This window comes from Haemaphysalis longicornis, unplaced genomic scaffold (assembly GCF_048455015.1).
Source record: "Haemaphysalis longicornis isolate Haplotype H1 unplaced genomic scaffold, Haemaphysalis longicornis Haplotype H1 scaffold_2, whole genome shotgun sequence".
NCBI lineage: Eukaryota > Metazoa > Arthropoda > Arachnida > Ixodida > Ixodidae > Haemaphysalis > Haemaphysalis longicornis.
In genome coordinates this window covers 254,018,331-254,035,514 of record NW_027526295.1, presented here as the reverse complement: position 1 = coordinate 254,035,514, position 17,184 = coordinate 254,018,331, and the positions used below count along the sequence as shown (strand labels likewise).

Genomic DNA, 17,184 nt, shown 5'->3' with positions numbered 1-17,184 from the left:
TGTATCACTTTATTGTACCTCCACAACAAATTCTGTTTAAACACATCAAGATAACTTGAAGGACTCACTCGTGATAGCTTGTTTTTCAGGGACTGCAGATCATATTAGCTTCCTTTCCAACTTCTGTTGGTGAAGAACTTCAATTTGGAAGTCTTCCTGTTGCTCACAATACCTTTGAAGTGCTCTTAGATGGCCTCCACTGCCAACACTTTCCACCCTGAAACCCTGCAATACTGCCGTTTTCCTCCTCCTCCTGTTGGGCTCCGTTTACTTGCACAAGGATCACATGATCTCTAAGCTCTTTGGAGCATGCGAGGTCTACATCTGCAGCCACAAACTCAAGTGATTCTAGAACCTCTGTGGTCTCGGGTGCACACCCAAGCTTCATCTTCAAGGCAGTCTTGCTCAGGATTTTCTATATAAGGGCCCTGTCCTATCATCTCTCTTCGAAATAGTAAAGAAATTACTCTAGGGACCTAAAAACATTGTGCTTAGTAACTTTTGTAATGATGTCTCTTGTAATGAGATTTTACTGTAATGTTTTGAGGTTGCATTCTTTATACATTAGAGGCCACTGTTCATCTTTTTTGTTTGTTTTTATTTCTTTTATATATTAGGGGTGGCAATTGATTCATCAATCCATGCTTTTTTTTGCAACTGTATCAATTGATTTCGCCGTGTGGTGGTCCATTTAGAGCAAAATCGACATTATAACGGATCATTTTCATCAGCACTGGTATTTTCAGTAACCGCTGACCCCACACTAAAGTACTTTTTTTTTAAAGCTTTTTGCAGCTTACTAGACGAAAGACTTCCTTTGTTTTTGCGCCTTGATTGATTGAAATTTTCTTGCGTTTCCCCGCCAAAAATGACTTTTTTTTTTCCCCCAGTTATTCACCATCATAGCCAAGTTAAGAGTCTTGCAGTATTCGAGTATTTGCACACCCCTAGTAATTGCAGGCTTAGCACATGTCGTGTGCCATGGGAATGCAGTGCATTCTGTAGATTAGGCTGTTGGGGAAATGTGTGCAGTGTACCTGGTAATGACAATTACACAAGTATCTTCCTTAACTTGACTAACAGTACAGACTGCTTCTTTCACTCCTAAATGTTGCTATGCTTACTTTGTCAGAATGTGCATTTACGTTTAGAAAATGGTGTTGACAATATGGCGTTTACTCCGCAAATGATAACACATGTACGTACAGTTTGCAGGCAATATCTTTGGCTGAGGCAGGGTTTTATGATGTGTCACTTTTCTTACGTAAATGCCAGCCTTCAGACGTAATCTGAATTGTGGGCAGTTCAAGTTGAAACTAGCCATGAAAATGACATTTATTGGTAGCTTATTTGCCACTAATCTGCTCAAATGCATGCCTAATGGTGCAGTCAGATTTTTGTTGTAGCAGCTTCAAATTTCCATCGCTGAAGGTTTGCATGGCTTCATTCATGTGCTTGCCAGGTGATGTTGCCGCCTGATCCCAGCATGAAGAAACGTTATGCTCTTGCTTCTGCTAGATGTGCCTCTTTTAAAATAACTGCTCCATAAAAAGAGTGTGCTCCTACTCCAGTGAAGTAGGCGGAGTGGTCACCATTGGAATGGCATTCCCGCTTGCAGTGCAAGACAAGGCAGAAATCCTGCGAGACTTTGAGGAGGTCACCCAGGTCAAGGATGAGCTCACTCAGCAGGTACGCTGACGCTGCCTCGCCTGGGCAGTGAACGTGCGCTAAGCTTGCTCATGGGTGGCACTCATGTCGGGGACATTTTTGTCGTTTTTTAACCTGTGCGCTTGAAGTTTTCATGTTCAGTGTATTTTAAAGGGACACTGCAGGAAGCGAGCAAGCTGGTTTCAAATTAAAGTCTGACCTCTTTACATAGCCATTTTAGCGTTGATTTGGTGCCGAAATTGCTGAGATATCGCTAATCAAACACTGACCAAACGTGACGCAAACAGCGACTGCAGTCATGATAAACCAGAAACAAGTGAGACAGTGGTGTTGTATTGCGGTACAGAAGCAACTGAATACAATGCTACCATGTACCGAGCGGTTTGGTCAGTTGTGGTCAAATGGGGCATGCTTTCCCGAACTCCCACATTCTTTGCAGCTCCGAACCACTAAACAAAATGTTCCTTCATGGGACCCATGATCAGTATTGATGCTTTGTTGTGGGGAAAAAAAAAAAAGGCTTTTTGAGGCCCCGCGAGTGTTGGCGCCAAATGAACCGCTCGTGCGTAGCTCGCACGCTTCCTCGAAAAGCGGTACCACCGCCCCAAGCATGGACGAGTAGTGCAATCCAGTGGCAGCCAGCGGAGACTTTGCGCACGCCAGACGATTTAAGCACTTCCAGTGCAAGTTGTGCGGTATACCTAGTGGTGGCAGCACCTGTATTACGTTTTCGCTATTTTCTGCTGTATTTTTAAAAAAGCTACTCGTAAGGGTGGTATATTCGTGCTTTTGATATGCTAATTTATCAATCTATAGCAACTTGTCCCTTTAACATCCCCAAGCACATGCAGAGGTGCGAACACTTTATGCCATTCGTTTTTGCACAATTTTTTCTTATCTGCAAATTAAATTGTGGAATTTTTAATATCCTTTTGGGCCCCAGAAGGACCAGCAGTTGCAGTTGTGCCACAGCATTAATTTTAGCATTTATACTTCAAAACTACAACTGTATTAAATGTCGTTTGAGCAAATAATATTTTTGTAAAATTAACTGCGTGACATTTTGCGTTAGCAAAAAGAAGCTTTGTTTTTGTGGTTCTGTTGCATAATGCAGTTCATAAACCTTCAGATGCAGCAAAGTTATGCGGGTCTGACCAGTACATCCCGAGATACTGTACCTGATGGTTGATTTCTCAGAAACCTCATTCTGAAAAAACAAGGCACTTAGTTGGGAAACATCACGAAAATGGTCATTTAAGGGACTTAAAATTGCAACAGCTTCGCAGCATACTTGAGGTACCGATGTAATATTTTGCATATATACATTCTTCTGGACTTGTAGTCTGCAAATAAAATATGTTCAGGAAATTGGTATATTTCGGCAATTCTTGGTTATCAAGGCCTGTTGTCTCCTTTTAAAGGGGCACTGACACAAAATTTTGAAGGCGAGATAACTTCGGAGATAGATTGGTGGGAACACATATACATCATCTGCAAAATATCAGCGGCGAATACAGCCTAGAGCATATTTAAAATCGATTTTAAAGTGTGCGAAACGCAACCGAGCAGCCAGCAGAGGACCACGCGCAATCGACATCCCGAGGATATTGTGTAAATAAACAACGTCCAAACACGTCACGAGTTTGTGTTTGCAGCTTCCGCTGCCGGCGTTTTTCGCTGGCTTGCCCGGCTCGCCGCTCCAATCGGAGGGCCGGAGGGCAGAGCTTCTGCTCTCGAGAACGAACGACCCGATCGTTGGTGGCGGAGGCGCCGTGATTTCGTCAGCTCATCGGGCAGCTGGCCGCGACCAAAGTTCTACAGCGATTCCAGGCCCTCTGTTTCTATTACTGTTTATTACCATTGGATGCGAAAACGCGCCGGAGTCACGAAAAGCCCACTGAGCTAGCCGCACGGTCGCTGTGCAGGCGGCGGCCACGGCCGCGAAGTGGCCCAGGCCGGCGCAGGCCGGCGCAGGTAGCTCGAGTGATAGCTTGTTACCGCTGCACGAAATTGTCCCCAAGTCCCGACCATGGTGGCTTACATGAGAAAGGAGTTAATGATGCGATGGCGGGTTGCATTAAAAATTGTCATCTGCACCGCTTGCGAGAGCGGCACTCGAATATCCGCCGCAGTGCTAAGCCGAACACATCTGTAGGCGGACCTGTAGGCAGACCGGCCGGCTGCTCCCAGCGCGCGTCTTGCCACCTACCGTCTCGAGCGTCGCGCGTCGTTCTTTAGCCGCGGTAGCATTTGCACTCGCAGCGCCTGTGTCACATCCACGGTCGCTTTTTAATTAAGCTCCTCACGAGATCAGTACGTGGGGGCATTCGCAGAAACTGCCGTCGATGCGGATTCGACAGTGCTACGGCGGCTCTGCTCTGTGATATCCCTCCGATGGTCACGTGGTCAGCTTTGTTCACACAAAATCTGCAAAATCCATCGTTTCGTGGCACTAGCTGAAACCGAAACTGCGACTGGCCGCATTGAAAATGCCTCTAATTAAACAACCGTCGCACGCTGAAGCAAATGAGGTTTCTACAGGTTATAAGTAGGTCACTAGCTACTTATCGCAGCAAAAAAAACAAGATGCAAAATATTTGTGTCAGTGCCCCTTTAATGCACTTGTGGCATGTGCGCTCAACTGCACATTTTTCTGCTTCACCCCAATGAGAAATGGACAATATTGTTATGGATTGCTACAAATATGAGTTGACCTGAGCATCAGCTGACCTTTCCACACGTTTTTTTAGTCTAAAGTCGGAAAAGACTTGGCTGCATCAGCGTTGAACATGCTACGATCTCTTTAGACGAAGCAGATGTACCCACATTAGTTTTTATTCCATTGAAGAATGAAGAAGATGGTAAAGAAAACAATGCAGCTTCTAATTATGAAGCCTTATCAACAACCTCACTGCAGTTGTCAAAGTTTCACATTATTTTACACTTTTGCATATGTCAGCTAACAAAGGGGGTTTACTGGTTGTTCGGTTAAACACTAGTCTGTGCCAAGCCGGAGCCACTCTGTGTCCATGCTCAAAGGGCTGGAAGATTCAGAAGCAAAGCAGTTCCTTTCTACTCGGGTGTTGCACAGAAGCTAACCAAGAGTGCGCTGGTGCTGAGCACAGTTTCATTGCGGTGTTCACTTTGTAACTTGATGTGCAGGTCACAGAGTTGCATGCAGCACTAGAGCAAGAACGGTCCAAGGTGCGCCAGTTGCAGCAGGATGCTAGAAAGGTAACACCCCTTTCCATGTGTTCGTTCATGTGCTGTGTGAATTCGGCACATTCATTGTCGCTGTGTATTTTGCAAGCTGGATAGGCAATAGTGATGTGTAGCCACTGCCAGACTTCATGCACACAGCAGTGACAGCAGAGGTTCCAACTAAATGGTTGGAACCTCTCCGTGTAGACAAAGGACATCATTCATTTGTTGAGCATCTGCATATATTATAATGGTTGAATTGCAGTACAGTGGTGAGAATTTGGGGGGGGGGGCAATTGTGGAAAGATTTGGAAAGATTTTCTCCGTTCTCCATTGTTCCTTCTGTTCTGACCATTAGGTCATGCTTTGTGCGAACGTATGACCACTCTGTTTCGACAAACGGTGCAAACAGATGGAGGAAATCTCCCTAGAATCTGGCCCTAAAATGAACGTTGGTAAAAGGTAAAAATCTGGTGTTTTCCTTTTTATTTAATCGTTACATGGGCTGACCGCTCCATGGTACAGTAAAAGCTTGTTAATTCAAACTCGGTTAATTCGAACTCATGCCCTGGTCCCGGCACAGCCCTGTATGGGCGAAAACGGCCGATAATTCGAACCATGATCCCTTGGTTTCCATCGCTCCTGGCAGAAGTTGTCCCAGAGGGGTTACAAGGTGCTGCAAATCCAAACCAAAGCAAACTTACTAGAGATGCAAAACAACGAAACAGAACTACAGAACTTACAACAGTGTGGCGGGCGTGCTATGCTCCTGCAACAGCTTATTTTGCTTCTACAGAGGGCGTGGCTAGGACCGGCGCCAGTGCTCCAGTGCATGCCATTATTGTTTTCAAAATCACCTGCCACAAACGTGCAGTAGTGCCTAGTTCGCAATACCGGGTCCAGAGGTGACTTCTTCGTGTTCTGCCCGCGCAGTGTGGCACGATTTCCATTCATTCTAGTGCCCGCCCGCTAATTCGAACTCCACTTAATTCGAGCACTTTTATGGTCCTCTTTGAGTTCGAATTAACGAGCTTTTACTATACTGTGTTATGTATAGTGGACACTAGCGAAATGAGCACTGAGCAAAGCTAAGGGGTCGTTCTCTTTTCCTCTGAGATTTCTCTGCAGAGTCGGTGCAGTGCAGGCACAGTGTTTTTGGCCACCCCTCACTCTGTACAGCTGTGTCCTCGTTTGTGTGACTACATTTGCGATTGCCTTGCCTTCCAGGGCGGGAGAAAAGAGCCCCGGTAGCATTTTGCGTGGCCCCTCTTCCCAACCGGCCCAGTCTGCCTGCAAAATGCCAAGGCTGCAGGAGACTGCCGCCTCAAGTGCAAGCTACGCACACACACACACGACAATGGTGATAGGGGCCTTGTCTGCGCTGGAACCTGTCGCGACCATACTGCCATCTCGATTCTTTTCTTGCACTCATTTCCGTCTTCTGTACATAACTTGTGCGACAAGTGTAGCTCAGGATTTTTTTGTTTTGTTTTTGCTACGAAGGTCAAGCATTGTCTTCCCATTACTTCTGTGAGCAAATGAAAGCCTCAGCGCGGGTGAGTTAATTTAAATGGAAAGAATGTAAGGCTGTTCTGATTAAAGGATTACTTGCTGTTACGTCGTTGTTGTGGTCGTCCTTTTCATTCACTAAAAACTTGCATGGTTTGCTTCATAAAAATACCAAAATGCCTTTCTGTGATTATGGGTGTCAAACATCACTTATCGACATTACTGCTTCTGTTTTAAGAGGCTGGGAAATGATAGCTCAGCCGCGCTGTGACATCAAACAGGCTGAGAAGAAGGGTGTAGCCGCCAGCCAATCAAATATGCACTTAATTGGTAACGAAGCCAACAAGCCCAAGCACGGCAAAAATAAAATTCAATATTTTGTGGGACTTGAGGCATCCTTTGTTCCTTTTCGCCCCACCACCCCACCTTTGAGCAGTTTCAAACTTGCTAAATGCAGTAGGACAATTTTAATTGTACCGGAGTGGAAGTGGTGAGTAGGTGGGTATGAACGAAGGCCTTGGATGCTTTTGAAGCCAAGGGCAAAGCTGGCATCTTGCTTGGTTAGAGAAAAACGTGCTGTCAACTGAGCCCTTGAGCACCGCACACCTGCTCCTGGGCTCTCGGTGGGGGAAACCTCAGCCGATGCCATAAATGGCGCTGTAATTCTCAGCTGGCGGTACATTGGCCAGCTTTAATTCATACGCTATGGTTTATGTGAAAGAACAGAAGAAACAAAACACAAATTTGGTGTCGGTACTTTAACGGGGTACAGTATTTCCAGGATGAAAACTTTGTGGCAATACAACTTGTTAATGGGCTCTACAACAGTGCATTTAACAGCCCCTCATTATGTGCATCACCAGCCTCACACTGGTAGATCCATTTTTAATGGACACCCAACTGTTTTGAAGATGTAGGTGAAGACAATGCTTTGAGCTGCGATCTCAATTTTTTGGACACTTCCTTAACAAGCTGAACACATTACTGTTGTCGAATACGCTCTCATTGAAACAAGGCATTCATAATAATAATTCGAAAGCATGACATAATTCGGTAGGTAGAAAATCCCACGCCCTGAAAATGGCCGACACCCCAAAGAATAAAAAGCAGTTATAAGAATGCCTGGATTGATGCCAAATTTCTGAGGGAAGAGTTTGTAAAAAAAGAGTTAGTTGAGTTGAGAAGAAAATGGGATAAGTTAGTGTCTGCATGTGATTCAAACGAGGTGCCTTTGAAATGCACATCTCCAACACCACCATAGTTGAGTAACTCCAGCTGCCTAACAAGGGCCTGGTGAATGCGTTATGGCCCTTGACTTGGGAACATAAGCTACATGGCAACTTCCGATTGACAGTTGAACGCTCACTTAAAAGTTTGCCCCATGTATTCACAATGGAAAGGCCTTCGGAAGCACAGGTGTTGCAGGCGTGAACTGAGGCCTACAAAAATAATCTGATGATGCTGCTTGCTGAAAAAGAAAGAACGTTGCCACTAAATATCTTCTTTGTTTGTTAGTGCAAATGTGGGTGTGTGCTGAGCCGTAATAGCTGAGATAGAAGAAAAAGACTTGAAGGGAAAATGATGATAATGAGAGGACATATTCGGCAATCAGGTACTAATGCTTTCGCAAGCCTTCCGTCGTAAGGAGTGCTCAAGTGTCAATTTTTTTCTGGCAAATGGGAAAGACAAAATACTTTAGCCCAGCAAGTGTCACAACTCTTTACCAATGAACACGGTGAAGCACAAAACCACAATTTAATTTCCGAATAAAATAATCCATATACGATATTGATCTTAATTATGATCACTGCGAAATTTTTTTGTATTTTTTTTGTAGCTGAACTGCTTGAGTCCACTAATGTGACATCATTAAGTTGTGAGTCAACTGCCATGATCAGTCATTCTGGCCTTGCTAAATTGGGGAATGAAGCGTGCCAGTGGTGCCAAATTGAGTCCACGTAGTCTAGCCACTCTCTGGTAAGCTAGTGCCCTTCTTTTTTGCTCTGCTAGCAATTTTATTTGCTCGTTTGCAACTTCAAAGCTCGTCACTCCGGAACAAAGCACGTTGCCAACCTTGCATGGTTTGTATAGCTTTTTGGCGAAACTATGAATGGGTGAACGACCAATGCATTTGCAATGTGCCAATGTACTTTTAAGTACAATAATCCTGATGGTGTGCTTAACAGCAGTTAAAAATTTTCTAATTCTATAAAACTCCAGTTTTCTGTTGTTCACATGACTATAAGCACAGTGGAGCAGTCTACATTGTTAGACAACAGCGCTAAGACAGGTGTTATCAAACTAAGTATGTACCAACAAGCCTGCATTCACACCATTTTTCTATCTTTTTTTCATTGCTTTTGTTTGCATATTTCGAATGTCTTAAATGGTTTTTCAATCAAGTGACAAGAAATGCTGTTTCAAACATGTTTAATAACAGGAGAAACGTGTGTTACAGTATATAAGTGAGTGTAGAGTAAAATTTTAATCTCTGAAACATTGATTGCCTTGGTTTAAGAGCGTGAAATGCTTTTCCCAGACACTTACATGACTGGAGAAGCTGATTGTAACGAGCAGTGTATAGATATAGTTCGGTGTGTATTGGCACGTGCGGGAAATGCAAAGTCCGCAAATGTGCGTTGGCATGTCATGATGAACAGTGTTCGTGCACGACCCGAAGAATAGATTCCAGTTGGCCTTCCAGGTCATCTTCGTCGTTGTTTTTGATCACAAAGTCCCAGTTCTCTACCTGGTCCAGCCCACACTCAGTTGGGGCATCGTCAATGCCTGCAGCAAAGAAAAGAAAACGGAATCTTGGTACACTTTGCTAGCATTACATAATTACCCAGAGTTCAGAAACATGGCCTGCTTTTGCTTTCCACTGCACACACACTGAATGCACTGGAATGGCAGAAGCCAGTGGTGACAATTCTGCGAGGTTAAGGGTGTGAGGAACAGTCGCTCCACTTTACATTTTATGCAGAAGCACTTTTGCCCGACCTCCAAGCCAAAGTGCAGAAGGTGCAGCGAGAGAAATGGGAAATGGGGGGGGGGAGAGAAATGGGTGTGCGCCAACCTGACGACTTAGGCCTCATTACGCTTTAAGGTCTGACATCATTGAACAGTACCCGCAGCTTCACGTACTACAAGTTTGACGTTGCATCTCAGGTTGCTAGGCCGAATGTTAGGGCTGCTAAATGTTACGCCTAAACATACACACAGTAATGGAAAGCTAAAGAAAAAAGACACAAAGAGACAACGATGATGACACTTTTATACCCTCAACTTAATCCACACAAGTGTAGATGTCCTGTTCAACTCTAATCGATCTCGATAATGGGCAGCACTTTATAAAATGGCTGAACTCAATCATTTCGGTTGGTCAAGAAGTTCAATTAATTAATATAGCGCAAGCACTATGGGAAGGTTGAAGTATTAAACACCCACAGAGTAACACATACCCGTGGTTGTGTTGGACGCTTTATAAGCTACAGTGTATGCTGGTTTCGCCTGAAATTCCATGTTGATACAGCCAAATTTATTGCTGTTTTTTTTTTGTTGTTGTTGTTGACTGCATGCCTATCTAGCCCTGCTCTCTCAACACCTCATGAATTGCTTTGCCATATTACAGGGGAACAAAGATTTGCAGCCATTCAATTTACGAGTTCTACAGGGTGTACCATTTTCTTGAGGTCTTTAACGGGTCATTCAAAAGAGTGAAAAATCTTGGTTTGCTCAGTGTAAAATGAGAATACCATGCGCTGCACTACTTTGAATGCATTGGTTTGGCAATGAGTGGAGGCACCTTACAATGCTTGGGGAGTGAAGCTTGCTAGTGCTCAAATGTGAATAGTGCCACAGCACGGATCACTCCCCAATTCAGAGCACTAACTAAAATGAGGTGTAGTCAGAGACACCGTAGCTGACTAGCAAGTACATTGCAGTTCCCCACTTCAATGAAACCCTGCAGTGTTAGGCACTTGTTAGCTACATGCATGTGCGTCACTCACCGGGGGTGTGCACCCATCCGCGATCTCTGCGCGTGTCGTTGCGAGCCCTGACCCGAACGGTGAGCGTGGGGCAGGTGAAGCTCTCGCGGAAGTACTCGATGTCGCTCTCTCGCCGGGCGTCGCTCACCACCCAGACGGCAAACTCGGGCCGGCCGCGCTTCTTCACCGCCAGCCGGCAGAAGAAGGACAGGTCGGCATCGCGCTTCTCCTCACCCCAGGCGACCATCTTGGCACGGTACAGCTCCTTGTAGTCGGACGAATCGAGCAGTCGGTTGTAGTCGAGGTTGTGCTCCTGCACATTGCACCACATGCATTGAAACATTGTCAGCCTCTTTTATGTCCACTGCAGGATGAAGGCATCTACTGCGCACTTCTCACTGCTCCTACCCTGCACTGTCTGAGTTATATTCTTTGCCATCAAATTTCCTTATCTCATCTTTCTATCGAGTTCTCGTATTGAATCAAAGTCCCATTTGTTACTAGTATTTTCAGTTTATAAAGAAATTACAGGACTAGACAAAGGTTCCCACACCTTGTTCACATTCGTCGAACCTGTCCTCCGTTAACTCTACACTGCTGAAAAACAGACTGTGTTAAAATTGCAGTGAGGTTTTAGTTGGTGTGACAAAAGCTTTGGGCTGGTCTTTTCACATTTAAGCAGCTCTATTATTAGATGGTTCTAATCTGGATGTTTGAGAGTGCAGCAGTGCCCAGTGCTTGGCCGAGTTTCGTTTATAGTTTCGTGCACAGCTTTACGTTTTTATACAAAGTACGCTATATTGGGTGTTCTGTATACGTAGTGACACTTTGCGTGAGGAACTAGCCATGCATTTTACCTTTGCATAGGCTTCTTTTATGGGCTCCGCAAGGCGCAGAATCGTGCATTTGTCATCTCCAATCCTGCACAAGGAAGAATGCGCGCAGTTTGCTTCCACGAGATCTCCTTGTGAATTAAACGGAAATCATGATAGTAGGCCCCTTTTTAGACTGCACAGCTGATCAAAGTAATCTCTACTGCGGCCACTTAGCAACAATTTGTTCGCTAAAGGCACGCCTAGCTAGTGGTCCGTCACACGTTGGCAAGGGATGGGGTTATAAAATTATGTCTGTATTGCCACATTTGCTGCATGCTGTCCAAAACAATGATGCACTTGTTTGCCTGTTGGCTGATGACAATTTATCGAACATTATTTATTCAAACAGTGCGTGATTGGGACATTTTGACGAATTATAGTTGCTGTTCTCAAGAGCTTTTTTGATGCAACTTCACTTTTTACCTTTTTCTAACAATATTCCATCTCTACAAAATTTTTGGTTCGTTTGTGCAGCCGATGAGTTGGCAAGTGGAACGTCATTGGCATTTTTGACACTTTGGTTGTTTTGTTTTATAGGGGATGCTTTCCTAATGTGTAGCGCGTTTTAAGTGGAACAGCCAGCTAGCATTTGTCCTCTCGTATTTTTATGTCCCCCTCCCCCTTTTTTTAATCTGCCTTTATTCTTCTTCTTGTTCCAGACACTTCAGTTTATTTAAATCCGAGGTAAAAGACAGACTAGTAATATCAAAATGTGCAGTTCCCTTCAAGAGAAGTGTAGGTCATGTGTTTACAATAGTTGCATGAGCTGTGTTAATTAAAAAACGTGGGATTTCCAGACTATGACAGTCAGTTAATGCCTATAGCCATGTTGATGCCTCAATGAAAACCTGTTCTCCGTGCAGTGCAAAAACCCTGTACTTGCCAGTACATTTATATTCGGGCAATTTCTGCGTTGTTTCACAGCGCTACGGCTATCTCCACCAAACTTCCACACGGCAGCAGCTCAGTTCTCCTAATTCAACGTGAGACCTTTCCCAGGCAATCTGAAACCCATCACCCATGTAGGTCAATCGTTCCACCACTTCAGCAAGCCACACAAGCTAACCAGCAACATTGCAAGAGCGTTGCCGTCAGCTTGGAACAGAAAGGAATCGAATCAAATGGAAGGAAAGTCGTAACATGGAGAAGTAACGCAAAAGGAATACTGTGGCTCTAGGGTAAGCTGTGCTGATCTGGGGCATTGCAAAGACACGCACAAGAAGGCTGGCCAAACGTCAAATAATGTCAACATACGTAAACAAAAAAGAGTTTTCTAGAGACTGCAGAACTGCATAAAACAAACTAGGTCTGCAGATGTTTCAAAGCTCCTGAAAAAGTAAGCAGTGGATCAAGGTGATTGATGAAATAGTGGATGGATGCAATGGGTGGTAAAGTTGTAGATGCAGTGGTATGAAATGGCGTGCACTCTACGAACTGCTGTTCCATGAACTCTTGGAAAAGCGTAGCGCATGGGAACGAAGAGCCTCTGATAACAGGCCGCCTCACAGATACGCTACAGCCGGTGAAAATGTTTATGTTTAATGTTTGTGTTTTCCATGGTAATATAGTTATATTTGAACAGTGTTCTGTCCTGTGCAGTCCATGAACATCCAGGAGTAAGTGTGCCATGGAAATTCCGGTAACGCTAGGCCCACTGTAAACAATTTGCACTACAAAGCTGCCGGGTCGTAAACAAAACTGCGTCTCAAAATCAGCATCATAAAACAACGCTAGCGACGCAAGCGCTTCGCGCTACAGCGGCTACAGGTGGCGTTTTGCCAGCCATTGCGAAAGTTTTTAAAAAGGGCACAAAGCCAACAAAGCGACTCCACGTGCTCCACGCGACGCGCGAGTTTGCGATCAGGCAAGTCTGCTCATTTTGCACGCGCTTAGCCGCACTGACACCGAGCCCTGATCACGGTGAAACCGTTTTTCTTCAAGGTGGAGACGACTGGGTTGACTGGGTGACCCGTCTAGCGCGGTTTATCATGGAAGACAACAAGAAAGGCGACGCGGATGCCCCCGCCAAGCGACTCTTCTACAAGTACGGCGAGCATGTCGACATCGAGGAAGACCAGCACCACGAATTCAAGGCGCACAAGGCGATCTCCTTCGAAGAGCTGTCGCAGGCCTGCAAGGACCTTCATTCCCGCCAGAGCATCTCAAGGTGGGCAGCGGTTGTGAGAAACTCGCGCACGCATTTGCGTGCTTGGGAAACAATAGACAAACGAACAATTAAGCATTGTACGGTAGCGTAATACGGTGTACTGCTTGCAATGTTTATTTTTCCCTCGAGGCAGTGAGAGGCCTGGTCACGTGGTCGCGAAGAGAGCCATTTCTACTGCGAACCGGCTGGTTTTACGGAGCATCGCTCCAAAAATACAGGAGGCGATGCACGGAGTCCTACAGTCTTGAGTGTTGACATCTTTAAGTGCCAGCACGACATAATTCCCCATTACGAAAATGTTCGTGTTGTACCAACCGAACACGCATCCAAGTCTTTTAGAGTTGCGGAATTATTCTCAGTTTGTAACAGACAGGAGATTTGAAACGTTCTTCAGGGAACTAGCAGAATAGCGAGATCCTTTTAAGACTTGTTAAACGCATTCCACGGTGTTGTGGCGTAGTTATGAAAAAGGCAAAAACGTGAGTTGAGTAGAGTGGCCAGTGGACTTGGCATGTCATCCATTGTAGCCAGTTTGCAAAGCTGCTGGTTTTAGAGGGTTCTCGTTTCCACAGTGGACGTTGCGATGTCTTCAGCCCTTACTGTGGGTTTACTTGCATTTTTTTCAGGACAATTTGTGCCTTTCTTAACACTGGACAGGGTGGCACTGTTTACATAGGGATCCTCGACAACGCTGTTGTGAATGGCATGCACCTAACCGAATATCAAGTGAGCCATTTCAGACTACCTTTTTTTTGAAGTGTGCTGAAGTTTGAAGCGCGTGCATTATTCACAAAAACAAAGGTTCTGAAATGGGGGTCCACTAGGGCATTTAAGGGGTCCGCGATGCCTTCCACTACCACCTCCACCCCTCACCACATTTGTTTTCTCCTTTTTTCCAAACCTTGCTGCCAACACAAAAAGGTGGCTTTCGCTGCACGACTTGTTTTAATTTCTTCACATAGCAACTGTTCTAACGCAGCTTTTTGCACAACATGCCAGTTATGCAAAAAGCCAGACACGAAAAGCAGCGCATAGGTGTCTGGGTGACCAAATTGTTCAGCAATATGACATGTATCAGCATAAAAGTTACACAAAAAGTGGGCTTTGAATAGGCATGTGGGCAACTTTAGCGGGTCTAGGAGAATTCGTCCCAGCCAACTCGTTGTAGGTGAACTCGTCAAATAAGGCAAGTTGTCATAGGCCGTCTCGCACAAACTCGTAATCTAGGGTGACTGGACACTTGCCCACCTCGTCACAATTTACATTTTTGGTCAATCATATTCAAGCGAGAAAAATACAGGAATTTGTATAATCATCTACTTATGCGTAAACATTCTTCCACACCCCTCCTTTGATTTACCAACCTTGCGTTTCCTTGGTGGCCTTGGAGTAACACACCATACCAGACGGCGTATTTAGTTGGTTCTTTTGTGCTTTATTGAGATAATCGTGTGAGGTCACAATATTTTTGTTTGTTCATTTTCATTTTTTAAATTTAGTTCTATTTTTAGGTAATCGGGTGACGGTGCTGTGTTGGGTAGATGTTTGCGACTTGGTTCTGCATGTTGGGTAGATGTTTGCGACTTGGTTCTGCATTTTTGGTTTTTAATATTTTGATCTTTTTTGTTTTTTATCTCTTGACAAACAATCATTGTCATCAGTAGCTCATTTGGGTAACTTTTGTTTCGTTATTTTTGTTATCACAATGATCTATGTCAGTGGTTCTCAAATGGGGGTCCGCGGGAACATTTGAGGGGTCAGCAAGCCTCGCTCAAAGCTACACCCCCCCCCCCTCCCGCCATATTTTTCTCGATTTTGCTAACTAGCACTTTCTTGCAGTGCAAAACTTCGCCACATTACGTGTACGCTTAGTTTCTCCGCGTAGCACATATTTTAACATCTGCTTTTTGCACAGCACGCCAGCTATGAGAAGAAAAGAAACAGACACAGAAAAGGCAGACTTGTAGATTCAAGAGCAAATTGTTCAGCATTATGACGTGCATCGTCATTAACGTCAAGCAGAAAAGGCGGGAATCGGATAAGTGTGTGGGCGACGTAAGCTGCAAGTACAAATTGTTTGACATTACGACACCGATCAACATATGCTCCATCGTGGGGTCCCCCGTCACTTTCGCAAGCCCCAGAGGGGTCCCCGGGGCAGTAATGGTTGAGAACCACTGATCTATGTATACACAATTGTAGAAATTCAGTTGATTAGTAAATGCTACTTAGCATTTTTCTACTTACACTTTCTTTTTATACAGGACATGGTGCTGTTGTTAGCTGTTCGAAGGCTGTGGACCTCTGCTCCTAAACCCGTCCCACATATCGCACCACGCTTTGAAAGTGCACACTCCCATGTGTTAAACACAGTGTCAACGTTCCCAAACATGAATGTATCACTTCCTGAAGCTATTGCCTGAACATGAATGTATCACTTCCTGAAACTAGTGCTTCAAACGTTGATGGTGTACTTTTGCTAGACCAGGCCAGGCTGTCTGAAGAATCTTCGAACAGATAACGTAAAAATTAAGAAAATTGTTTTCTGGGCAAAAGGGTGCAATAACAAAAGGAGCGAAGGTGAAAATTGGACCAAACAATCAACCCCTCCTCCCCCAAAGTGTGACAAATATTTTTTGCAAGGGGAAGAAGAAAGGGAAAGTGAAACTTGTGTTAAAACTGAATAGCCTGCTTCAACCACCACCTGCAAACAAACAAAAGGAGAGGCCAGCCCACGAACTATGAAGAGGTCAACCTGGAAACAATTATCAGGTTGAAGCCATCCAACTCACAACCCACCCTCCCTCCCTTTTCAACATCTGCCGAAAATGGAACTGGAGATGAAATTTCCAGGAACAAGTAGGTCGGTGCTACCACTTTCCCTAGTATGGGATCACTTAGAGCCAAATGCCCGCCGCTTTGGCCAGTTCACCTAGGACCAGTTTTCTTACGAGTTGGCTGCGACTAGTGGGCCTGTTCCCGACTTTAGCTGCTAGAGTAACTTGTATGACACAATGGCATGTATCGATACATTTCGCAATGGTTTGTCCCACCACTTTTGCGAGCTTGAAAGGGGTCCCAGCACATTCCAGTGTGAGAACCACTGCGCTAGAACAAATCCTAGTGCCATATTCCTGTGATGTAGACACATGCCTTTGCTTTTGTGGGGAAATAAATGCTAAAACTTGAAATGTGCATATCAGTTCTTGATTAGTTGATTTCTTTTATGCTAGTCTTTTTTTTTTTTTTCTATGGCGTAACTTGCACTTGTGCATCATTTATAGTTTAAAAACATAGTCTTACTTCACTGTTGGTGTGGCCTGTTATAAAAGTTTTTTCTTTATAGTGATAATTTTACAGTATTTGGGGTGCTTTTTTTTGCCGTGTCACCTACATGTACCTTAGCATCGTACTACTCTTGTAAGTCACTTTAACATCACCCTTAGAGTCAAGGAGGCATAATTCCGAATAATCATGGCAATGACGTTTTCAGAAAGACCACATCCTTCTGAGCTTGGAGAACCTGATGACACGCTACAGACCAGCCGTACCGCAGCACATGTACGACGTGCGGTTTGTGCCTGTCATCTCGGAGGGAGCTCCGCTGCCAACAACCAGAGCGAGGTGAGGTTTTTGTAGCAGACAAGTATTTTGTTTGAACAGAGCTGCAAACAGAACCTAGATCCTGGTTTTGTATGAGGGAACTAACCTTTCATAAGTTGCTCAACTCCGTTCTGGCCCTGAAGGATGTTGTTTTAGTGTGCAGCACGTAAGT

The 17,184-nt window shown here is 44.7% G+C and overlaps 2 protein-coding genes across 4 annotated transcripts in view; one reads left to right on the top strand and one right to left on the bottom strand.

Annotated features, from left to right (window-relative positions):
* The window catches only part of LOC144170428 (uncharacterized), a 38,682-nt gene that overhangs the window by 17,186 nt on the left and 4,312 nt on the right, over positions 1-17,184 (top strand). Inside the window, exons 8-10 of the mRNA XM_077700216.1 lie at positions 13,184-13,409; positions 14,036-14,135; positions 16,903-17,033. Of these exons, the coding sequence (XP_077556342.1) occupies positions 13,184-13,409; positions 14,036-14,135; positions 16,903-17,033 (457 nt within the window). The remainder of the gene's footprint in view (positions 1-13,183; positions 13,410-14,035; positions 14,136-16,902; positions 17,034-17,184) is intronic.
* Positions 8,792-17,184, bottom strand: part of Pmvk (Phosphomevalonate kinase) — a 16,108-nt gene continuing 7,715 nt past the window's right edge. For 2 of the 3 annotated variants that reach the window (XM_077700222.1, XM_077700221.1), the window contains exons 3-5: positions 11,225-11,288; positions 10,389-10,680; positions 8,792-9,165 (exon numbers count right to left, since the gene is read on the bottom strand). In XM_077700222.1, the coding sequence (XP_077556348.1) occupies positions 9,026-9,165; positions 10,389-10,680; positions 11,225-11,288 (496 nt within the window). In that variant the 3' untranslated portion in view covers positions 8,792-9,025. Of the gene's footprint in view, positions 9,166-10,388; positions 10,681-11,224; positions 11,289-12,677; positions 12,704-17,184 lie in introns of those variants that run through there. The other variant, XM_077700220.1, reaches the window with a different exon arrangement.